Genomic DNA, 26,693 nt, shown 5'->3' with positions numbered 1-26,693 from the left:
ACAGTTTGCTTCTCTGTGGCCTATATCAGTTTGATTTTTAGATTGTTCAGTTACATGTTGTTTTGTCATAGAACAAACAGTGTCATAGTTGCCTGCCCCATGGACAAGTAGCTTTTATAATAACATGTTGGATCCCTGTTGAAAACAAAAGCTCAGAACTATAATGTTAACAATATTTTAGTTTTGATACCTTTCGATGACACATTTTTTAACAAAATAAATTGTACATTTGGTTTTATAGCTTGACATGTACTTTTTCAAAGCCGCTTGTCTGTAGGACAAATACTTCAGAATACTAGCATTCTGTTAAGCACATATCCTCATTAGGACAAGTACCTTAAAATACAAGAACTCTGTTAACATGTATCTTTATGCTTTCACATTTTGACTTTTGCCAGAATGTTTAGTCTTTTGAGTAGTTTGCTGAGGATGTGGATGACCCAGGTATGTGCATTAAGAAAGTATGTACATGGTTATAGAGTGAGAATCTTGATAGTTTGCAAACTAGGCCAGCGAGACCAACTTTCTGAAGTGGGTGGGTGAGGATGGACATCCAAGCCTTATGTCATTTGAATATATGTATGGTGTGTGTATGTATACATTGAAAGCATGGGGCTGTTGAAAATTTAACCACGTAGTTTGAGGATTTGCATGAAAGCACCTAAAAGTAATTGAAGATAATAGAATGATTCACATATTTATAACCACATTACCTTGTAACCCAGTGGGTGGAAATTACCAAACTTGAGGGTATGATATTGGGGTTTCTCTTTGGAAATGGTTCAGAGATCAGATACACAGATATTGCAGCTGAAGCGACATTTTTATCCACTTGCTGTAAGGCAGGCCAGAGTGTATAATGTTATGATATTGTCTGTAATCTGTGTCTATTCCCACTTTCATTTCTGTACAGTTCCCCACCATATACAGTTACCAAGCTTTGTAAGTAATGTAGCAAGGTGGAAACCCTGTTGGTTTCGAGCTCAAAAAGTCAAACATCACAGTCACAGAACTGAAAGAAGGAAAACTGTTTCTGCTCATTACCTACACTTGTATATCATACCCATTGAACAGTCTGTAAATTTCTTCCATTTGACATATTTGGGGGTCAAAAGATCAAAGACCAAGGTGATTGTGAATCTGAGAAGACAAATGGTTTTTGCGTAATATCTTGAGTGTTTTATCATCTACACTGAGCAAACTATGGATGCTTTGCATTTGAGACAAGAAAGATGCCTTTTTATTTTGGGTTAAAAATGTCAAAGTTTGAGGTCACTGGGATTGGGGAGGCGACCCAGATTAGGTTAGTGGTATTAACCTTGCAATCTATGAAGTGCTAAAAGACCATGTGGGTAGAAAATTTCCAGATATTATGGATAACCTTGGCAACCCAGTTTTGGGTCAAGACCCATGGGTTAAGAACGACTGCTCTAACTGAATCTCAAGTATTCTTTGTTCCTTGATTATTGGCAGCAGTTTGGATTGGATTTCTTAGCATCTAACCCCTGGGGCTTGAGCTGAGTGGGCTAACTTTGTACAATAATGGTACAATCTTGATTAAGTTTGCCTTTAGCTCAGGTTTGTTGGACACTATAAATACTGTTATACTTGGAATGATGAAACTTTATGAGGAGATGTATCTTTTCTTGTAATTGTCTTTGTCCATGATGCTGTCAGATGAGCTGCTCTTCTTCTGCAGGAATTTGTCAATGTTTTTCCTCAATTCAAATCTGTTATGGTTTAGGAAAGATGTGCACTCCTTTTGCATAAGGACACAGTAGAGAGAGCTAAATGACCATTCTCCAGTCTTCCACTCCTGGATTTTCCTTCGTATGAAAAAGGCAACATGTTTCAGCTGATTATCAACCTTTAAAGAAGTTTCTTCAAGAGGAGCTTTTCAAGATGGAGACCACAGCCTCAGTCAGAATGCCTTAAGGCTTGGTAACTCTTGGCTTGCCTTTGTCTTTCTGGGGACATCAAACTCTCCAGCGGACCTGGTTCCCATGGAAAGACTGCACCTGCATCCCTTTTGATTTCTCCTCCTGGCAAACTGGACATTGGATAGAGATCCCCTGGCAGCTCAGATTTCTCTAGGATCAGAATTTCACCACCACATGAATTGGTGGACAAATTGGGACATGTGTCTGACCAGAGTCCTGATGTACACTCCTGAACCCCACTTCAGGTTTGGGTTGGATTGCTCACTTGGAGCTGGAAGGGTTAGATTTTCAGGGTCCATGGTCCAAGGAAGAATCTGTCCTCAACATAAACAATTTGGAAACAAGGGTATTATATTTTACCAACTTACAATAGTGGATGTTTGTATCATAAGGGTCAGTGTATCTTTTTATACCTGTGTTTGTAGGCCATCAGCCTTTCTCCACACTGGCAAATTCAGCAATGTAATAATGACTGTTTATGTCTTACCAATATTAATATGGAGGTAGGGGGTTTGTAAAACTAATTTCAACAATATAATACTTACCTGTCACTTTTGCTATGTTCCCTCCTACCCCATGAGTAGTTAATGACCTTAAAATGGAGGATGATTACTGTGCATAGACCTGTGACATAGGTACCAGACTGTCTAGAACTTCTAGAATTTTTCATCTAAGGAGAGGATGCAATTTTTATATATGGACATGGGTAATTGCTGTCCCAGAAAGGTAGACAATGCAATAGTGACAGGTAAATATTGCTTTAACAGTGAACTTTAAATATTACTGTTTATACATTGTATATTGTGATATGCTACCCTTGAGAGGTTAACTGTATTGGAAATGTCAGTGAGTATAGGAATTTGAGTGGACTGCAGGCCGCATGCTTTTCATGTGCAGCCTCGCCTATATGGCTACCTAGGTAATTGTTAATGTATGAACTAGGTACAGTGGTCCCCGTCTGATAAGGCCACCCCTATTTCAGTAGGGAAGTGGCCTTAAAAGGAGGGTGGCCTTTCTAGTGGGGATCTTAAATGTGAATAGTAAATACATATGAAGAAAGTCACAACTTCATTTAATTCTGAAACATTTAATATTTTCATTTAAAAATCACATGCATGTTTTTAAACAGTGTGAAACAAACTATTAAATCATTTTCAAAAGAATGTTACAAATAACCATCAACATATTTTTAAAACTGTCTTTATAATAATATTACAGATCACACCATATTTCACCAGTGTACACTTTAACACAATACAGATGTTCCTAAGAATTCTTAGGCTTGAAAAATTTTTCCAGTGTCATTTGTTCCATGCTTTCCACAGCTTTTCTTTTGTCTTTTTTAAGAATGTCCTGTGTATTTGCAACTATGTCCACGAGTTCAACATTGTAGCAAGGCCATAATCCATCAGTTCTGTGGATGTAACCATGCAGTCAGCAGTGTAATGCACTGTTTGACTGGTTTTTGATTGTCACATGTTGTGGCAAAACACAGCAATTTTCCTCATCCTGATATGTTTCACTGGAAATTCTAGCACTGTCTAACATTAATGACTCCCAGTCATCACTAATTGTGTTCTCTGTATCTAATGCATCATCACATTGCACATAATCCTTAAGGGTTATTCCAGGTGGTATAAGAGGAAGATACTCCTCTTCATCCCAGTTTTCCTCCTCTGCCTCTGGTACATCCGAAACCTCTTGGAAAAACCCACATTTCCAAAAGCACTTTTGATTTGTCTCGGCTGTCACGACATACCATGCTGATGTCAGCCATTGGATTGCAACCAGCAGAGTCAACTTTTTATGTTGTCTTCGGTTCAGCTGATATATCATCGATCAGGAAAAAACATGTCTCAGCAGCTTTTTCCTGCAGTTCACTTTAACGGTCTCACTTAGCCCTGCATCCAGGGGCTGAAGTTTTGAAGTTGTATAAGGCTTGACATTTGACAAATCCAGTTTTGGATGTGCAGCAGTTATCGAGGAAAAGCAGGATCTTTCTGTTCTGCACTTTCATCTGCTGATTTATTATTTTTATATCCAGGACTCAAATATCTGGCCTGTCATCCATGCTTTTCTGTTTGCCTCATATGTAACTCAAATTTATCTGGCTATATCCCTTAAAGCACCTTGGATTTTGTGAATTTCCAATCACCATTGGCCTCAGTTTCTCATCAAAATAACTTGCACAGAGCAAAACTGTAAATATCTCCTTTGCCTTTTCCCCACCTTTACAAGTGCCCCCTTTTTTCGTACCAGCAACTTTGTTGGTAACATTCTATAAAAAAAACCCAGTCTCATCACAATTAAAAATATCCTTATTGTCATATCCCCTGCATATATCAGTCTTTTGCTCCAATCCTTGACAACTTCATTACCAACTTCAGCTGATTCTCCACTAAGGACAGAATACTTTATATTGTGTCAAGCTTGAAATCTGTGCAACCATCCATTACTTGCGGTAAAGTCATCATATTCCATTTCATCTGACAAAATTGTTGCCTTTTCTTTGATCAGTCATCCATTGAGTGGAATGTTCTTAGCACATGTAGTGCAAAACCATTCAAAAATCTTGCCATTCAAATCAGGGTACAAAAATCTCCTGGCTCTAACAATCTTCCTTTCTCTGTCCATTCCATCTTCCCATTTTCGCAGAATTGTTTCCTTATCTTTCATGATATTGTTTATTTGAATCTTTCCAACATAAGATTTTTCTGTAAGGATCCTTGAACTCTCCCCCTTTTCATTCAGTTGAATTACTTTCACTTTATCTTCTAAACTGATTTTTTCTTTTCTTTTCCTCGATGACATGTTGATCATTTTGCAATAACGTGTTCCTATATTGCCAACTACAAGACTGTTAAAACAATTTTTTGGCATTTAAACAAAATGCCATGTGTTTTTAAAGGAATTTGACCTTGTCACATGATTCATTTGTTGCAGTCCAGTACCTTACTGTTTTTACATTTCTTTACACTAAGTGAGAGAAGCCAAAATGGCTATAATACCATATTAAGGTCATGCAGATTTGATCTCAACAATAACATCTCACGGCAGTTAGATTTTATAATCTTGACAGTTATCATCAGTCGTAATAGCCACAAATTATCAGAGTGAACAAGTTCAACATCTTTCTAAGGGAAGCCATAAATGCTATCAAACCATTTTCCTGCTGCACTTTTCAGCTGTCACTGCTGTTATAATAATTGTAATCTTGACAATTATTAGAGTAGCTAAACCGGACATCTCATGATCCAGGGATGGTCCTGGCTTTTAAAAAGCTGTCGCCAAAACAATCGCCAACCTCAATATTTTGTCGCCAATTTTCAAAAAGTGTCGCCAGAACAAGTAGTGTACATTTTTCCAAGTGTTAATTTAGTCTATTAATGTAACAGGCAATGAAAATTACAAAAGACGAGTTAGTTAATACTTTAATTACAACAAGCATTAACAAAGTGTTCCATGAAGATTCGTTGCGATTTTAGGGCTGCCCACTTGTTGAATGCAGTTTCAAAGTCTAATTTTTCACATCTGTACATGTTGATTCTCATTAAATTCTCGAGAGATGAGATGAAGAGTTTATTTCTGATGTCAGTTTTTATGAGGTTCATCTTACTGATTCCACGTTCACAGTCTACAGTGCTGACAGGTGACACCAGTAGTCTCTCAGCAGTCGCAGATGCGCAAGGGTACGTTACCCTGGATCTCACTGCCAACTGAATCAAGTCCTTAACACCTCTATACACCATACCATTTCTGAGAACTTGAACCCTAGCATAAGCCACAAAGCCAGCCAACTCCTGACTAACCAATGCATTATCAACTTTAGTTGACATTTTAATAATAATAAAACCCTATGATTGTACATTGCAATGTAAGATAAGTGACATATAATGCGACCGTGGATTGCATGCATTCCGTAATTAAATGCCCCCCACCCCCCTTATGGCTAACTTCACAAAGCTTGTAGTGAATTGCTTTTTAAATCCCAAGAATGATCACTGAATGTTGTATACATTTTCTCGACAAGCAGAATAGGATCTCCATTCCCACGAATGAAACTTACACGAGTCAACACCTGGCAATATTGGACCGTATATATAAACATAAATTCACACCCAATTTAGGGATTCTTTCACTCTTGTATTTTGAGAAATAAATATTATTTTTGTATTTATACACAGTAGTCAGTACTTCAGAGGTTATCGGTTTTCTATGAAGGTTCAGCAAAACTATTGTATTGGCATATGTAAAAAAACAGAAGGATTAGCCATTCAGTTAATTGTATCTGTTCTATTCGCGTCTTCAGAAGTCAGTCAGTTGTAGGTATAGTTCGGTAACATGATGGACTGTATCACAGCATACAGTACTCGGCCCAGACGTCAGCATAAGCAGATTATAATGTAACAATGCACTATAAAGATGGGGTTGTCAATACGAACAAAGGAACGTTTGTGTAACAGATAGATTCCAATGCATTGCTTAGTCAAGTTTGTGGCTTCCTTTCGTTCTCCCTTTTGATTGATCCAGTCCAAATCTATGATTGTATGTACAAATTAAATAACCAAAAAGTCTTTCACCAAATAAATCGCCAGATGGGATATTTTTGTCGCCAATAAGGAAAAAAAATCGCAATTTGCGACATTGGCGAAGCCCAGGACGATCCCTGTGATCACACTGCAGTAAGGCTATTCGGATTACATGTACTTTTCGTATTGCTTAAAATTTGAGTCCTTCTCTGCTTTTTAGAATAAATGTAGCCCTCATGAGGGGTAAATGGTATAATATTAACCCTAGTGGTACATGTACTTTAGTCTTTCAGTAACAAAAACCTGACATTGGGAAACAGATATCGGATTCCTTAACACACTGTATGAATTAAATACTGGTTCTGGACACATATTAAAATAAAATGTGGTGACTTGTGAGGGATACTTTTTTCATTTTTGCACTAATATGCTCACCACTGGTCACATTAGAGGGGTGGCCTTTCTTGAGAGGTACTTTTGAACACAAACTCGTTGGTGCCAAGGGATTTTGGATGTAAGGAGTGGGTGGCCACTGGTCTCATGGGCCGTTCAAGAGGGGGACCACTGCTGGCTATCACTCCAACGCTGTTCAAAGCCTGTGACTTTCACCCAGTGAAATAGGGTAGACAGTGATGATATCTTTTCAAAGTTCAGCAGATTTTAAAGCCACAGTGCTGCCGTTACATGCAAAAAGTCGTTTATGCCAAATCTTCTGAATAATACTGAATCTTGAAAGATATTTGTCCTAAACATCATTGGGTTCCATTGCAACCAGATTACATCTATGTTTCATCACATTATGAGCCAACTAATTCTCCCTCAAACTAAGAAACCCTGCCATTTTTCACATGTGTACGAATTAATCTGATGTTGATCAGTGACATACTGTAGGTCAGCCGATTTCAGTCAGAAGCTGGAACACAAGATTTGATGACATCATAGTTGTAAACATAAGAAGCAAACACCACATAGTGTCAGATTGTCTTCAGCCCAAATTCACACTTCAAGGTATTCTGGTGCCACTGCTGATCACCAATATTCACCCGAGTCTTTTTTTTTTTGTTTTGTTGGTCTAATGTATGCTTTTTCTTCTCGGATCCATTAAAAGAGTAGGCTTGCCTCTCTTCATTCCCTCTCGAATCAGTTTGTACAGCATGTGCAAATGTTGTTGTTATTAGATTTAGTCACTAATGGAATTTATCGACTGTATTACGTCACTCCTTTGTAACTCTCCCAAAAAGTGACTTCATTGATTGAATTAAGGAGTGACACCTCTTAATTCTAAACTGAATAGTTGAATGTCATTTAAAACTTATCTTGATTATTTTTCAGAATGGTTTATGTCAGATATCTTTTTTAACAAATCATTTCCATCCTTCCAAACTTTAGTTAGATTGGAAGACCATTGAAATTTACGATATACAGCAGCATTGGGGCTTTAAGAACATAGATTTTATAAATATGTATACAAAAACAAAATTTCTAACTGGGTTTTTTCCAACTCAATATAGTACCTCTACTTTGATATCATTGAAGAAAATGTTCTTTATTGTTTTATGTCTTTTCTGCCCTGACAGGTAGCTAGCTTGGTAGATGGCTTAGTAAAAGGTTTCACTGTATGTCAGAACACTATTGGCTATATAGCTCCAATTAAACATTATAATTTTAACTTTTAAAAGGATCTCAAGTTGAAATTTAAATATAAAATATTGAAAACAAACTTTAGTTAAAAAAATAGGCCAAAATCACATTAGTCAGATTCTGTTTTCTGCTTGATAATATTTACAATGGCTACTATAGACTAGTAAAAGTAGAGGTGAGCTATGTAATCCATGATTATCCTCTGGTTTCAGATGGCCCAACTTCCAACTCCAGTAGCAAAGGGGGTTCAAAAAAGGAATCTAAAAATTCAGAAAAGAATGGAAGGGATGTGGACACATCAGAAGGAGAGAATTCAAATTCAAATTCCCAACCAGAAAAACTTGCAACTGCCACCACTTCTGTCTCCGATGTTGGTGATCCTGTGAGAATGAAATGCAGAGAGCTCATTATTAATGCTCTCAAACCAAATGGAGGTAATTACGAAAAAATGAATTTGCAAGAGGTATCTATTTTAAACCGATTTTTTACCTGTCTTTTATGTGGCAATTTAAAATAATCTCCAAGTGTACCAGCATGAGGGGATTATATAACAATGTGCAGCACTGAAGACAGGTATTTATCTTTTAAAATAGATACCTGTTTTTCAGGTCATTATTTTAATTGTAACATGACCAAAAAAAAATAATGCTTCTTTACGCTGATTTCCCACTGTTGATAGTACTACAGCATATAGGGTCCCTGATGGCCAAGTGGTCTAAGGTGCTCACCATTGCAGATCAATGACATCTCACCCCTGACCGCATGGGTTCGAGTCTCAACTCAGACAATGTGGGTATGTAAGAAAGCTTGCCAGTAGCTTCCTGTGGGCTGGTGGTTCTTTTGGGCTTTCCTGGCTTTTTCCTCCATTAAAACATACTGGCCACCGAATGTTTCTCCCCATATTCTATAAGAAAGACCAAATGGGTTCATGTTAGAATATACCATTTATACTTGGGTATAGCTGCAGATGATATAGATCCTGGTTTCCTGTCACATAATATGCCAGCAGATTAAGATTATTATACTGCATCATACAATTTGTCTCTTTCATTTTTCTATAGGGTTATTTTACAGATAAATTATATTGAAAAAAGGACATGCAAAAACATATTTGGGTAGAATCATGATATTCATTTTTGCTCTTAGAAAGCAAAAGTGAATGTGAAGATGCTTTACTCATTCTTACACCTTGAGTTAGCCCAGATGACATTTCCCATCCCAAACTGTCAGTGTCCCCCAAATGTTAACAAATTCCCAGAGTTTGATCATTATTGGGGGACATAGGCACATACAATATCCACATGACAGTTCAGCTTAGGTGCAGCACTTGTTAAAGTAAAATTTATATCACTAGCTTCTATTTTTGTTCTTCAAAAATACACACAATTTTCATATTTTTGTAACTGTCTTTAAAATTTTGAATAAGGTGTTTATGTGTGTAGTATTTCTGGATTTGCCATCATGGTAAAAACTATTAGTATGCTATTTCCATGGGCCATTTTATTCAGTTATTATACATACATTATGGTAAAAGCTATTAGTAGGCTATTTCCATGGGCCATTCTATTTGGTTATTATATATACATTATGTAAAAACTATTAGTATGCTATTTCCATGGGCCATTTTATTCAGTTATTATATATACATTATGTAAAAACTATTAGTAGGCTATTTCCATGGGCCATTCTATTTGGTTATTATATATACATTATGTAAAAACTATTAGTATGCTATTTCCATTGGCCATTTTATTCAGTTATTATATATACATTATGTAAAAACTATTAGTAGGCTATTTCCATGGGCCATTCTATTCAGTTATTGCTTTATATCAGAACAAGTTGAACCATTTGTAAGGACAATGACAATATGACTGTTAATGAAGAATATGTGGTGTTGTGTATTATGAATTTAAAAGTATTCTCCGTATGAAAAGAATAAAATGTTGTATTCAACAAAAATTAATTATTGTAATTGCAAAAACATAATGCCCTCAAATCTTAAGAAGGTTCTGAATCTTTTCAAGTCGTGCATTCTCTCCTAGAGGACCCTTTATTTACTAGATATTCCTGGCAGATTTCTTTTTTCTCAGTGGTAGTGTTGTAAAAGTCAAAAACTCGCTGACTGCCTAGCCATTAAATAATTGGATACTGGATATGTAGAATAGTTTATTTTCTGACAATTTTGCCTAGCTTTCTTCATTTAGAGTTTGTAATGAAATGCTTGTGGTCTAATAATTCTATACTCTGGTGTTTCAGGTGACTTCGAAACAAAGTATACGCCTGAAGAAGTTGGTCCACTACTTGAGGAATATATCCTAAGTCAGCTTTATAAAGAAAAAGATATTTTCTATATATAATTGCTTGTAAGTTGAGTCCAAAAGCAAATATCATAGACCCTGACCTGCCATTGCATAATGAGACAGCAAATTCAGATCCATGTTATTTGTTCTACTGATTACACATAACAAACTGCAGAGACCCAGATAATAATAATAATAGCAACATAGATTCTGTAAATCTTGGACAATAAATACAATGTATGTGAAAATAAGCATATTTTTGGTGCAGAAATAAGCTTAATATAGTATATTTAAAGATAAATAAAGTCTAGTCATGAAATTACATTTTCTTTAATATATTACCATTTCTGGCTTAGAATTTACCATAAATTTCTTTGTGGCCAGAGGGACTAGTCAACTGAGAAATTTACTTGTCCTGCTGAATCTTCACTAGTCCTTCCCACTAAACAGTATCAGACACGCGTTAAGGTGAACTAGGCATCACACTATTGAAGATATGAAAGCACTAGTCCAATAAAAAACTTACTGGCCTCGGGCTAGCCGAATACTGTTACTTTCAAGCTGCATTACTAAGGGCTGTTCCATTTAAACATACATGGTACTCAGGGAAGACAGTTTTTTAAAAATATATACCAGGGTACTTTGATTGCATAGAGTTCATATTAAAATGATAAGAAAATCTATGGATGAGTACCCCACTTTAAAAGTGCTTTTCCTGGGTCCTATGTATGTTTTAATGGAATAGCCCTTAGTAATGCAGCTTGAAAGTAACAGCCCTCATTGATTAGCATGACTATTTATCACTTTTTTAGTAATGGGTCCCAGAAAGTTGATTGGTTCACAGGCACAGTTGTTGTCTGCCATTTATTATTGGCTATTGGCTTGAAGTAAACAATAGAATAATAATATAACAGGAATCTTTTGTTTATATATTATACCTTTCCCAGAAGTTTTCTCCCCAAAAGAGGAACAAAATGTTTTTATTTGTCTACTACCATGTTGTTAGGGTTGTTATTAAAAAATATTACAAATACTATTTTAACTTAAATTTGTATTAATCTACTTTTAAGAGAGATTGTTTAATAACACCTGACAAATTAGGTGGGTGGGTGGATTTAATATACAAATGTTATTAAAAAAATTATATCAACCTAATATTATTTATTAGAGTGCACTATGAATTACAGGGAAAATGTTGAGGGTATTTTTAAGCTTAGGATTTTTAGGTATAAAAATTTTGGAATTAAAATACCAGGTCTTTGTACAAAGAAAGAAAATAAAAGAAATACATGGGATTTTCATGGGTCAGCAGAGGATACAATACAAAACCTGCAAACACCATTGTGTTACCTATATTCATTCATCTCATCCTGTCACATCTAGTTCCATCACAAAGATTTCATGGATTGAAATTAAATTTGGTGGGACACTTAACATTAAGAAAGCCTGATTCAGGTATGAGGTGTTGAGAAAACCTATTGATTGATTACTTGGATTTATGTTACGTGTTCCCAAAAGAAAACCTATTGATTTATTACTTGGATTTATGTTACGTGTTCCCAAAAGAAAACCTATGAAAAGTTTGATTTTTACTGTGTTCTAACAAAATATGGTGTTTTTGGCCACTGGCTTGCGCATCAATTTTGTTTCTAATTAATAACTTTTGATGAACTTTATAGATTGAATCAAATTCAGTATGAGGCATTACCTTAAGGAGACTTGTCAGGATATGTTTTCTTGCAAAATTGTATGGTATTATGAGCCCTGAAAACTGACCTTTAATTATGTTTCTGCTCATTAACTTTTTACAGCCAGGTAAAACCGGTTTATGAAACCTGTATGACTTGGACTTTTGCCCTTTAATTTTGTTCATATTGTCATAGTGTGTGGATATTAATTCTAAGTATATTTTTTGTTATCAACTGACATGCAAATTAAATGCTATAGAACTTCACAGTTAAGATAAACCTTAACCATTTGTACCCATATATCAAGAATTTAAAAACACAGACATGAAATACAAAAACAGAATTCGAAGTCGAATTGCCAACTTGAAGGATTCCAAAAATCCCAGACTGAGGGAGAATGTTTTGCTTGGGCTAATTACACCACAAAAACTTGCCAAGATGACTGCAGAGGTAAGTAAATGCTATTTATCAATGGTCAGTTCAGGTTTCAGTTCTCTTCAAAATTTTGGACCACCTATGTCAATAGTTTTAGATAACTCATCTGTTTTACTGGCACCATACATTTTTTAACAAACTGTAGGTAAGATGTTTTATTAATTATTAGTAAATTTGTGGGAGTTTTTTTTTTCTTCAGAGGGGTTAATTTTGAGATCAGCATATTAGTTGGTGAAAATGTAAATAGATGTTCAGTCAGAAAATGGTTTTATATATATATATATATATATATATATATATATATATATATATATATATATATATATATATACTTACTGGTATACATAACAGTAGAATGCAGAAATAGAGACAGTTTAGTTTTTCTTTAATCAATGTATAATTAATTAAATATTGTGAATTTGTCACTTAATGAAGCTTGTAAATAATCTTGAATCAGAATTTTTTAGTTATGTCTTACAGTGTTTACATGTTTGTGTTGTTTATTTTAAATAAAGATGTAAATGGCAAGAACTTGAAAGAATTTATAAAATTCATACTTTGTAATTCAGCAATGATATAGAATATGTCTCACTTAAATAATTTAACAACTTTGCATGTGGATGGCCATTTTTGGAATGGTCGTTAGTGGTTGAAAATACACATCAGGATTAGCTCTGATCATGTAAGCAGGACAGAAAAATTTTTTTGAATAATTTTTTGCCCAGAATTGAGATTTTCATGAAATTGCACAAAAGTCCAATTTATTCTGTCATATGTTGCGTAAAATCCTGGTAAGTGATAGAAAGTTAAAATGGTATAATTGCCCATTTAAATTTTGAAACTTTTCCTGGGCTGATAGGCAGTGGACCTTTTCACCTCCAGCAATATGAATAATGATTGTAAATGGTTTTGCTTAGTGCATATGCTTTGCTGGAGCACTCAGAAATACCTTAAACACCGACAGGCTCAAAGTCATTTGCAGAAGTACTTGAAAATGAGATGAAACTCTTGTGCTATGTTTCTTATGTTTCAGTGCCTTTTCCATTGCTCAGCATATATTTAAATTGTTCTTGTTGCATGTTATATATTCCTTTTCTGTTAAATTGCCAGGAAATGGCCAGTGATGAGATGAAGCATATATTTAAATTGTCCTTGTTGCATGCTATATATTCCTTTTCTGTTAAATTGCCAGGAAATGGCCAGTGATGAAATGAAGCATATATTTAAATTGTCCTTGTTGCATGTTATATATTCCTTTCTGTTAAATTGCCAGGAAATGGCCAGTGATGAGATGAAGCATCTGCGTGCCAAGTACACAAAAGAAGCCATTGATGATCACCAGATGGCTAAATCAGGGGGCACAGTCACTGATCTTTTCAAGTGTGGCAAATGCCGCAAAACGAATTGTACATATAATCAGGTGAGTTGATTAATGTTTGACAGTACTTATCACTTTAATGTTTCCCATCTTTCTAAAGAGTACTGTATTAAACAGGCTGTTGTTATTTATGGTTCTGTGCATTCATTTTGTGATTACTATGTTGGTATAGTCACATTAAGCAATGCTGGAATTGTTTTTGTTCAGAAAGCAAACATTTTACTGAGAAGCCTTCAAGGATTCCATCATTGACGGTTTAAATACACTCACTGGTTGGATATTGTTATGCTTTAGAAATTAGACCCTCTCAGTCTGTATGATTGTAATGCATGGAAGGGTTTGCCTGCCAAAAAAGAACTTGAAGCAGCTTGAGTTTGCTTAGCAGTGAATATAACATCTGTTTAATGTAGCTATTTAGTGTTCCTGTTAACTTTTAAAAAATATGGATTCATGGAATTTGTTGAGTTTGAACTCTGGACATCCCTAAATTTCTTTTCCAGATTCATTGCCCAGTTGTAGTATCTTAGAAGTATGACCACTAATTCCCAAACCAGCCCACTCAAGCTTGGGTAATAAAGGTGCTAAAACTCATTGACCTGCTTAGCAGAAGTAGGATAAGTATCGTCTCTCTTTAGGTTGAGGGATTGTTGTCAGATCCCACCCATATGTTATTTACTACTTCTGCTCAAGCAAGGAAGCAGGGGCCCTGAGTAGCTAGTGGTCTAAAGCGCTCTTCGTTACGGATCACTGCCATCTCACCTCGGTCTGCGTGGGTTCGAATCTTGGATTCGGCTAATATGGGTATGTGAGAAAGCTTGCCAGTTGCTTCTCGTGGGTCGGTGGTTCTTTCCGGGGTTTTCCTGGGTTCTTCCTCCACCATTAATACTGGCCGCCATGTATAGCCTATCGTGTGCTGAAAAATAGCGTTAAACCCTTCAACAACAACAACAACAAAAGCAAGGAAGCACACTCCTTTCTAAGACCTTGCAAAACTGAAATCTACAAGTGCCATTTCACTATCTGAATGTTTCTCAGGAGTTTTATCACACAGGAAGTATACTCCAGCTATAATTGTTTATGTTTCTCACTCGGCATTATTGACGAACAATTTATATTTAATTGTCTAACTTCCGTAAAGAATGTTTGTCCATTTTAATAGTCTGCTGAGGGTTCCATATTATTTGAGTCAATTAAATTACAGTACTTGACTTTGTCTATGAATTCTGTTAAGCATTTGTGTTATTACATGCATGTAATCTCCAATTACATCTTTTCTGTCATAATCCTCTTAACAGCAAGTTTACTATGGTGCTTGATTGATTTCGTGTGTGCATATCATTGTTCTGCTCTCATTATTTACAGTGTCAGTACAGTAGGCAGGATTCGGTGTGTGGGGTGTATTTCAGGTCATATATTAAATATATACTCACACTGGCCTTAGAAAGTATGATTGACCAACATTACTGCTTGTACAAAGAAAGAAAGAGTGAGGAATGTATAAAGAAGGATACATTCTTCAATTTTCACCACTGCTGTTGCCACTTCACTCTCCATCACTGCAGACAGTTCTGACATGGTAAGGCACCCCATCCAGACCAGCAATAGATAATAAAAAAATCAACACATATACCCTATACAAGCTACAATGATCATTCCCAAGATAGCCAGTGTGGGATTTGGGTATCAGATGCTACATGGCTGCAGATGAAACCAGCGATGACACAGTCTCAATATATGCCTTTAATAATATTGGGTACAGTGATATATTTTCTTGATGTACCCATTCCAGGATTCACCCAAACACCTGATCATTACGGTTCCAGCACTGGCTTTGACATGCATGCCAGTTATATCATATCACATGTTCAGAACCAGAATCAGATACAGTAATTGATTTTCCCAGCATACCCATTCCCATATTTATCACACAGTATATGTGCACCTGACCGTTGTAGTGACTGTACTGTGGCTGACCTAAATTCCCATCAAATCAAGTATTCAGTAGTGGAATCGGATACGGTGATCAATTTTCCCTATATACCCATTCCTAGGTTTCAAAATATAGATAGCACCTGGCACCCAGCCAAGACAGTTCCAGCTCTGTCTCCGGACTGTTTGAGATACACATAGTGAACACCTGGAGATAACTATTCCAGCATGTTCAGATTCCTATCATTTGTTCTTCATTACAAATGGGCTCTCCTCAGCTTTGTGAAGGTTCACACTCAAAAGCACCATCTTCCTTTTATTTATCCAATGATGTTCAGGTAAAACTCAGCCTACCATGCATCATTCGATGTATTATGGCTTCTGCCTACAGAGTTACGTTTGCCTTCACCATCTCTGAGTCCGAATAGATCAGCAGATAACATCTAAGAATTTTAGTGGTATGTGCATCAAGTTTTTAAATCTTAATTTGGGCATGCAGCTGCTTGGGGAAATGTCTTGGAATCACATTAGTGGTGTCTGCCATTCACTTCCCAATATTTATGTGCCCTTTGGGTCTCCTCACTTGCTCTCCTTATTTTGGGGCAGTTATTCTTGAGGCATATTTCTTCTAATTTCAGGCCATATGTGGTCCCATCTTAGTAAATGAGAGGACCATATTTGGCTTATGGTCAGCACCCCACTGCAGGGGTAGCCAGTACAGCATGCTGTGGTGCCCACCTTCCAAGAAGCAAATGGAGTCTTATCTCCTCAGGTATGCTCAATATACATTCATTTCCTGAAAGGCCATAGTGCATAACTTTCAATCATGGCAGGAGATGCAATCTGGAAAGGGAATTCACATTTTCATTCTGTCTGAAATAACATCTGAGTTCGATTATATCAGTATGCACAAGGAAAACAAGTCCCTGACGTCTGATTCCCAGGATATTCTCAGATGGTGTCATGGCTGACAAATCCACAATCAAGTCTATCAAAAGCTGGGTATCCTAGCAGAATTATTGTCCCATCAAATTGAGCAGATTCACATTCAGTATTTCTAGTTCCCTTGAATCAAATATGCACCTGTTGGAGTTGCCCTCTATTAAACATTTTGTGACAAGGTGGAATCAAGCTTCTGGTGGGTTTTTTTTTGTCCCAAATCAGTATGCTGGATCAGTTGACACCTTTTCCTTAAACTGGAATGGTCTCATAGTATATACTGTTCCTGTACCCTCTGTTGCCCAAGTGTTGCAAAATGTGATGGAACCTGAGTGCTATTTAATCCTGTTTAAACCCCTTCAGGTGGAAAAAAATGGATCACTGGGAATCTCAACTGGTATCTCCCTGCCTGCTCAAATATGAATGCAGGCCTTCCTTCCATTCAAAGAGATGCTCAACCTGCTTGCTTGGTTCATTTAAATCAGAAGATAGTGGTTCTCAGAAGAAGTGATGGACAAATTTGGTCTGGTTAGAATGCCCACCATTTTAAAAATGGGAGGAAGTAGTGCAAGTGAAAACCCATTCTTTCAAAAGCCTCAGTGCCACAATTAGCTGACTTCCTAATTCAGGATCTCCAAAGAGGAAGTGTTTGCTCCTATCGCTTTCAAAAGCTACCATTTCACCATCTTGGGTAGATTCCAACATCATGTTAGAGAGGATATATGCCAGAACAAAGACCTCTCTGACATTCTTGCAAAGTTTTACTGTCTTGACTGAAGGCTTTGATATATTGTTCAAAATGGACTCTTCATTGGTTCTGACATGGTTGAATAAAGCAACCTATTGAACCAATGTACAGAACCTCATTGACTTGCCTATATAACAAACCTGCTTCCAAGAAGTCTCAGAGAGATAAGTGCCTTGTCAGTCAGTATGAACTGTCAACAGTTCTGTCATGATGTTTCGAGGTCATTCATAGAACATGCTTTTGATTTTGGAGAATCAGTCCTTAGCCTTGAAATTTCTATCTTTCTTGACGTTTTGCCCTAAGGGCATCTACAGGAAACCATAAGGATTCTGAAGTGGGACCCAAGTGAACTGAGCTGATCAGACAAGGGATATCTCTCTTGTGTTTACCACTCAATTAATGGGACAGTATTTTCACTCATATCCGCTTTGTCATCCTGGATACAATGGTATCCTCTCCAGTTGTGAGGAATAACAGGACCAATTCACTTTTATGCACATTGGTTCATGAGGTTAGGGAGAGAGCCGTGCGAAAATATTAATTTTGTTTTTCGACACTAGACTGGACGGGAGCCTGATTGGATATAGTGGCATACTTATTTGACTAACCGTCCTGCTAAACAAACACTTTTCAAGCTGAAGGTTGGAGGGCAGAGACAGCATTCTCTCCTTTTTACCAAAGGACTCATTTTGACCTGCTGGGACCTGTAGCTGCATTTTGGGGTTATTCAGCTGCTTCCCTGTGACAAGATCAAGTTACAGCCTCAGGATTTGCAAGAGTGATATTTTTCTACAAGCCACATCAAGGCATATATATTTTCTAACTCTAACCCTTATGTCATACAAGATTTGAAATTATGACTTACATTAGGGAACTGGAGATTGAGCCTTCACTGGGGTGAGGGGATGTAACTCCCTCAACCTCATACCTATTCTCCTAATGTATTTGTGATTGGGAGACATATTTGAGGAAGTAACAAATTTTGAATACAATGTATTATTTTGAAAATATTTACCAGATTATAATACAGGCACATGCTTCCATCAATTACATTAAGACCTGATAGAGCATACTTATCCACTCCAGTTGTAATTGACTGACATAAGGACAGGATTTTATACCAGTTCCTCAGTCCAAGAGGAGATCAGTCTTGTCTCACATCCTCCCAGGTGGGCAGGATACTTTCAGTACTTTTGGTGCTTAAAAAAAACCACCATATTTGCTGTGTCACAGATTGGTTCTTTAATTCTCATTCACTTCATAATAGGATTCACAACTCACTTTGAGCCCAACAATATGTATAGATCCAGTCTGAGAAGAATGATACTGCAAAATGGTGGCTGATTGCCATTATTAGTAGCACAAACTCAGTATCTACACGTTTACTTCGCAAAGAGTAAATGGTGAGTTTTTTTATAGCTGTATGTCTTGTCTTTTGTATTATTCTAACATTACCATGCGAAAGCAATTATCATGTTACCTAATGAGCATAGTATAGTGCATATATGTGCATATGGCAGGCAATATATATGCATCTTGGGATGATAAGGCCCTCCATCAAACCAAATTGCCATGACCTACTTCCAACATTGTCGACGAAAATTTGTTTCTGTGCTCAAATTCTACTATCTTGTTTAACCTAATACTTCTAGAGTTGCAACATGGTTGCATTCTGGGATAAATGTACTGCAACCGGGTCAGAGGCATTTAACTGTATTTGCAGGTTTTGTCATATGCATCCATGGAAGGCAGATCATTTAATGTTATATTAATATCCATGTGTCTTTTAACAGTTTGGTTTCTGTGCAGTGACTTGAGTTCAGATTCATAAAACTTTATTAAAGAACAAAGTTGACATTACTGATTTTTGTGATACAAGGCCAAAGTTAAGGTCAACATGGCAAACTTGTGTATGTACAAAACACGAGTTCTGCTCCATATACATTTATCAAACTTGGCCTAAAATTGAACTCGGATTCCAATAACATTCCACCTATTGCCATGAGACTTGCAGTAGGTGTACATCCAAGGATGAACTTAATGCTCTGTGTTATAACTGAAAAACTGTGACATACCTTCCAGGCTTTTACGTACCATCTCTTAAAAAGACGTGTCACAGATGCTGTGTATCTTGTGAGTACATGCTTTCTAACAACCAGGGACAGCCCTAGGGAGTGACTAGGGTATTTGTGATGTAAAACTCTGCACTGAATTAACAGGAAAGCAGTATTCCTTTTCCCCTGTATTGCCAGGTATTGGGTCAGAGACTTTGAGAATGCATTCAGTTGTCATGTTGAGGAAGCCACAGTGTTGATTATGAAGTTTGGATATGTTGGTATTTTGCAGCAAGGTCCTGTCAGGCAGTGCTTTTATTACACCTAACTGTCAATAATTGTGTAATTAGGATCTTACAAAAAATACTTTTACATCAGTAATCCTAACCTTATACAGAAGCTACCATAAGATGTACACTTTAACAGGCTTTTTTCTCTTTCTCAAATTGATACAAACAAAAAAAACTTAAAAACATCAACCTTATATATTAATAAGGGCAAATTTTAATTAGAAAAACAGTCAGAAGTTATTTAATGATAGACATCACTGCATGCAGTGTGTTTCTCCTAGTCAGTGACTGAAATGTTCCCCACCCCCATCATAGCCACTTGGCCAGATTGCTTATACTGGACAAGAGTAACATAAAATCAGAATGTAATGATATGCAAGATTTATTCACACATTTACATTCATGTTATATAGGGTATGTGAGCAATAAAATATCTTTCAGACATTCAATTCAATATGGCTGTTTTAAATGGAATAATTAATGTTACAGAAAAAATATGTTGAAGAGGTCAAATTGGATGTTAAACCAAAACTGATTCCAGATTATATATCAGTTTGTCTATCAGGAAGAAGCATAGTATAAAATAATAAATAGCAACATATAGTACTTTGCACTTTTGGTCAGACCACTCTGGTGGTCTATTGGTTAGAGCATCCACCTTGGATGTGGGAAGTCGCAGGTTCAAACTCCGGATGAGTCATACCAAAAACTTATATAAAAATGGTACTAACAGTTGCCTTGCTAGGTGCTTAGCATTAAGACGTTAGTGTTAGGACTGATCGACCTGGTGTCAAGATAATGTGACTGGATGGGACATCTTGCAGTACATCTGCGTCATGATGCCCCAGTGTAGACATCACTCTCAAATGCCAAACTGCAGACATCACAGCTATGTGACTGAAAAATTGTTAAAGCTATGTTAAATCTCCACATCATACACACACACACACATTTCATCACAAATTTTAAAAAAGTGGATAAAAAAATATTTCTTTGTATAATGAACAAACAGTACTAATTTTACACCATCGCAGTTTTGACAGCTGCAGTACTACTGCTTTGGTCTTAAACTGTTACAGATAGTAAGTATGATAGTATATTTCACAAAAACTTTTTATACATTATTATTATTATTATTATTATTATTTTTATTAAGTTACAGTATGTCACTCTGGTGTCATGTTGATAATTTATCAGGTTTTTCTGATAGTTGCTCACATGTCCCAGTTCTGCCTGGACTTTTCCTGTTCTTGAGAGCATAGGATGATCTATGAACAACTCTTTGTCTATTGTGTTTTACAGTAGTTTCTTATCACTGCAGGTCCAGACCAGAAGTGCAGATGAACCTATGACGACATTTGTGCTTTGTAATGAGTGTGGAAACAGATGGAAGGTAAAAAATTTAAAATACTGTGTAACTTAAATAACTCCAGTGTTGATAACTTGAAAGCAAGCCATCACTCGGTTGACTCACTAATAAAGCATTCTCTTGTATGAGACTTTGGAAAAGTCAGAACAACCAAAAACTGTAACCAAACTTGTTTGTCCCACAGCCCTTGGAATGTTTTAGTTCTGCTCAGTGTTGTGTGTGTCTGCTCAGTGTTGTGTATGTGTGTGTGTTTATACTAAGTATGCATATTGACCAAAAACTCTATTATTTCATGGTCTACTGTGAATTCTTTGGTAAAGGTTTAATTTTGACTTTATTGGTGAATAAATCAGTCAGCACTAAAATTAGGTATCTCAAAGTATCTAAAGGTAACTTGTGTTTTAAATCTAATATGCACCAAATAATAGCACCACTAATTATTTCTTTTTAGAAAATCACCAAACTTTGCCATAGCATTTAGAAGCATCTTCACACTACAGTCTAAATATTTATGTAAAAGAAGCTGTGTTTATAATATGCTATTTACTTTTGCCTTAAAATATACTACTGCACTTTTATTCTTATTAAAGAAGATAATATTTGAGGGAAAGCTTCATCAGATCCTTAACCCACATTACAAATAGTGTGATTAGACCATGCAGCAGTGAGAAAGTGGAAATAAAGCATTTTTTAAGAACTGTAAGACAGTGAGTTTAGTGAAAACTGTGAACTCCCTATTTTCCTTGAGTGTCTGTTTGTTTGGATTTCATAGCTGCTTCAAAGCAAAAGTTTTAAGACCCAATGAATGATGATCCCACTGTGAAAACAGTATGACTTTTTACCCAATCCACAAATTTTAATACCAATGATAACGATGTTTCCAAACATTGAAAACTTCTACGCATAAAAATAAATGACCTGACAGTAACTCATGCTTTGACTTGATATAATCTAGTAGCCTGATCCATGATCATTATCTCATGAAGAAATATTTGCTTGAGAGATTTAACCATCAGGCTAAATAAATAACATGTATGACAATATATATTTCTTTGATAGTGATTAAATAAATGAAATTCCACTGGCAACATTGTCAGTGTTTACCGTTGCATAAATGGTCATTTTAAATTTATTTAAGTCGAGGTAAACAGAAAAATCGTCACTTAGATTAAAAAGAAAATACAAACCTGTAACTTCTTGTCTTGAATTTTGTTGCATGTGTATCTTTTTAGATCCTGTTCTTGATTAGTGACATAATTGTTAATTATGTACTTCTTTTGCCTCTGACATAACTGTTGATTATTCACAATTCACAACATATAACTCTTATTCCTCACAGTCCTTTCTGCACATTGGCTTTAAGAATCAAACATGAAAGGTAATGTGACATTTCATCCTAGCACAGTGGCTGTCAGTCAGCTAGCACATAACAGAAATTCCAGTAACTGATGATTGCTAAAGTTAACCAAAAGCAGGCATGTTCAACCCAACATCCTTGTCTGGATCCAGCCTGTGATCTAGATTTGTCTGCTTATTTAAATCATAGGGTGTGGCTTTAAAAATTGCTTGTCTGGCCCACACCCCGGAGGAACATGCCTGGCCTAAGGTATCTGTGTTGAGTATAAATAAATGGTTATATGGTGATGTAATTATGTGCCAAAGTACGATGTACTACTGCTACTGCATTTCATTTTCACTTATTGCTGATTGGATGTATCAGCTTTGTTTCTCTCAGTCGATAGGTGCAGACACAGCTACACTCATTAGTATACAGGATGATGGATTGTATAATAAGTTGCAGTAGAATAGCAGTTAGATTGTTTTGGTGGCTGATTTTTGCCCCACGCTTCCACTTAAAATCTTAATTTGATTCACGAAATCAATGTCCAGGAGCAAGTTCAGAATTTTATCTCTGGAGATTCAAATGGCAAACCTTCAGTTTGTCACTGAAAGGTGAACTCTTATTACTAGATAAAGGAGGAATTCAGCCAAATTCCCTCCACTGAATGACCATGATATTGTTTGTAGTATATTTTGTAAACATAATGGTGTTGTTTTTCTTGTTTCAGTTCTGCTGACAGATTTTTAGGAGAGAAGACGAAAGGAGAAAAGTGAAGTGTTATTTTAAACTTAATATTCATGGATACTTTATCTGTGGTTTGTAAACCATACAGAACATTTATGGTGTTCAGCATTGGGTTTTCTCGTAGACATAAGTCAAGAAAGAGACATTAAAGGAACATGTTTGATTACATTGTTTCCTTTTTTTCATATTGATGTTATATAGAGATTCAAGCCCTGTTTTTATTGTAATAATTTTTTTGTAAGTTCAGGATATCTTCATAATTCAGAAACTGAACAGTACACTTTTTTCCAGTTTATCTGCTACTCTGCAGTGCCAGACATTATAGGAATATTGAAATGTATTGAAAAATCTACAGTTGAGGAAGAAAATTTATGATGCATAGACAAAATAGATTTACAGATATATAGGTTTTCAAAACTATGATTGTCATACAGCAAACTAGGAAAAAAAATTATTGTTTGAGGCCAATTTGTCATCAGCATTTTGAATGAATATCATTATCATTGAAAGACACTTTACAAAGTCTAGATCTATTTGCCGCATTTCATTTTTCTTACATGTTGGTGAAAGTATTCTCCAGACTGTATTGATATCTGATAAAAGAATACTGGTGGTTGGGGCGGTGCAGATAAGCCTGTTTTTTTTTCTTTCTCCTAATGATAAAGGGATGCAGCCAGAATATACTTATTTTTACTGCAATCTGAAATGTACCTTGTGGGCAAGTATTTACAGCCATTATGATAATTCCAGTATGATAATTTATATAATAATAAAAAATCTAACAAAAAATTCATTTACAGATCAGAGCTGATGGTAAGCAGTATGGGAAATGATAAACTGTGGTTGCACTTTATTTTATGCTTGGTTTGCACAAAGACATCTACTTACTTGCCACTTTATTGAAATACCAGCATATATCACATGCATTCTGAGATTGTGAGCCCTGTGTTTATGGCTTTTGTTGACGTGCGAAAATGAAATGATTAAATAGTTCTTTTTATAAAGCTTAGATATTTCTATTACACCAGCATAGCTTGGCAACAGTTTATTCCAGCCCGCCATTATGAATTATCTCCCTTCATGAAATTTTATTGGTTGCAATGACTTAAAAGCAGTAGCACCTGATGAGTTGCCAAATCCTGGTTGGTCAATAAAAAAAACGTACTTTTGGCAATTTAATAAACATTTTAATGAACTGCAATTAATGCTTCTCACTTAGATACATTTACAAAAGATCCAGGTCTTCTAATTGCTGAACTGAACACATATTAACCTGGTTAAAGTAGATCTGTCACTGAAGGGTCGTTAAGTACTTGGTTTAAATGCAAGGTTGTCCAAGTCCACTTGCTGTATGTCCACCACTGTGGCCAATGCATTTTCTGTTTTTAAAAAATGCTTAAAAATGTCTTATGCTGCCTGTGCCCTAGAGTGGGTTTGAAACCTAATATTTTGGTACATGTATTGTAAAGCATATACTGGTGTAATAATGTGAGTCACTTAACTCAGTTTTAATTTTTAAAGAGCCTTCTTCACTAAGTAGTAAATTTTTCCTTTAAAAAATGCACATAAATAAAAGACAATAGATAAATACAATAATTTGTGCATAAGAATCCTGATTCAGTTTGCTTAACATCCTTTCTTCCCTTTCTTCCATACCAAGCCATGTCCAAAGCAGGCATGATACCGTCATTAAATCCATATCTTATATTACTTTTCTTTCTTTCTTCATAACTTTGAACAGTGTTTGAACTCGAACAACTTTGCCTTTTCAGTCCTAGTTTTTTCCCCATTGACAGCAGCTGCTAAAAGATGTTATAAAACTGTGCATAAACTAGATATTTAAGGATCTTCCATGTGACCTTATTACATAGTTTGGCTGTCAGAAGAACCCATTCACCTTTATGGAATAATCTTTTCTTTTTTTTTATCACGAAATTAAAATTATAGAAATTGCACAATACAGTCTATGGCTGTCATTATTTTTGTTTATACTCTCCTTGTATCACTGTAAAGTAATAAATTCTCTTACTTTTTTTTAATCCCATTCATCCTTCCCAATAAACCTTTTCCCAGATGTGACATAATTTCATCCATGTCAGCAAATCTTTGCCCTGATGTGACCTACATTCATGGTCTCTGTATGCACCTGCAACTAAGTTTTCCCCTTCCTTCTGCAGAAAATTTTGTTTGGACCCAAATGTAGGCTGATCTGTATCAGACACATGTACTAAATCTAAATTAATTCTGTTTGAAGTTTTTCAGTTTTTTACAAGCCAGACTAATATATTATGTAAAAGTTCATTTTCATTGGAAAGGCCCTCCGGTTGGAAGGGGCTTTATCATAGCTCTATCGTTATGACATATCCTTTTTCGTTTAACCTGAGCAAGGTGATAGTTAAGTCATAAAATGCATGTTATTCTCTTTTCCTTTTGACAATACAGAATTATTAATCATTAAGTGCATTGTTCTTATGGATACATTTGTTTTCATAATGTAAATTAGTAATTGCTTCTTGCTTTAGTATGAAGAACACACTTGGATCTTTGTTATGTCAATATGTCTGTGTCAGTTAATCATATAGAGTACGTTTATCATCATGAAAAAATTATTAAAACTTGTTTCAAAGTTCATTGTTTTCTTTGCTTGTGTGTTGTACATAAGACACAAACTGAATATTACTTCCTCTTTGCTCTGCTTGACCTAGATCAGAAGCACTTAACGTGTAAAGCCCTGTTGCCTATAATCCATTCATTAGCAAGGTTGTTGTTGCTACTTCTCCTAACCTTGAAGGATTGTCGACAATCTTGACACACATTAGTTTGTCCTAAATTACAATGATTCTGCTTGGACATCCAGTGTGACCACCATTGTTGCCATCTTCAGATCTTGAATATCCAATGTGACCACCACTGTTGCCATCTTAAGATCTTGGACATCCAATGTGACCACCATTGTTGCCATCTTCAGATCTTGGACATCCAGTGTGACTACCACTGTTGCCATCTTCAGATCTTGGGTAGCCAGTGTGACCACCACTGTTGCCATCTTCAGATCTTGGACATCCAGTGTGACTACCACTGTTGCCATCTTCAGATCTTGGACATCCAGTGTGACCACCACTGTTGCCATCATCAGATCTTTCTATTACTAACTGTCCCAAATGTCTCTATTTTGGAATTGTTGTGAATTCATTCAAGGACATTTTGGAATACATCATTGTGATACACCAAGACTGTAAAGGTGGCACTATACAGTTTCACATTTTGCATAGGGTTAGGATTTTAAAGAAAAAGAATGTCCCGGGCTTTCCTCACTAGTTATACTGGCTATTTAAAAAAGACCTTGTATATCTTAGGTATAATG

At 35.9% G+C, this 26,693-nt stretch overlaps 1 protein-coding gene across 2 annotated transcripts in view; it reads left to right on the top strand.

The window, feature by feature from the left end:
* LOC149806653 (transcription elongation factor A protein 1-like) overlaps positions 1-25,960 on the top strand; it is a 41,773-nt gene extending 15,813 nt beyond the window's left edge. Inside the window, exons 4-9 of one of the 2 annotated variants that reach the window (XM_089956195.1) lie at positions 8,323-8,544; positions 10,370-10,423; positions 12,397-12,551; positions 13,810-13,956; positions 21,196-21,267; positions 23,313-25,960. In XM_089956195.1, coding sequence (XP_089812321.1) covers positions 8,323-8,544; positions 10,370-10,423; positions 12,397-12,551; positions 13,810-13,956; positions 21,196-21,267; positions 23,313-23,321 — 659 coding nt within the window. In that variant the 3' untranslated portion in view covers positions 23,322-25,960. Of the gene's footprint in view, positions 1-8,322; positions 8,545-10,369; positions 10,424-12,396; positions 12,552-13,646; positions 13,758-13,809; positions 13,957-21,195; positions 21,268-23,312 lie in introns of those variants that run through there. The other variant, XM_089956204.1, reaches the window with a different exon arrangement.
* Positions 25,961-26,693: the final 733 nt, after the last annotated feature.

Source organism: Sinohyriopsis cumingii, chromosome 1, assembly GCF_028554795.1.
Source record: "Sinohyriopsis cumingii isolate HCF-2022 chromosome 1, ASM2855479v2, whole genome shotgun sequence".
Taxonomy (NCBI): Eukaryota; Metazoa; Mollusca; class Bivalvia; order Unionida; family Unionidae; genus Sinohyriopsis; species Sinohyriopsis cumingii.
The sequence above is the reverse complement of the archived record's forward strand: the minus strand, read 5'-3'. Positions and strand labels throughout refer to the sequence as shown.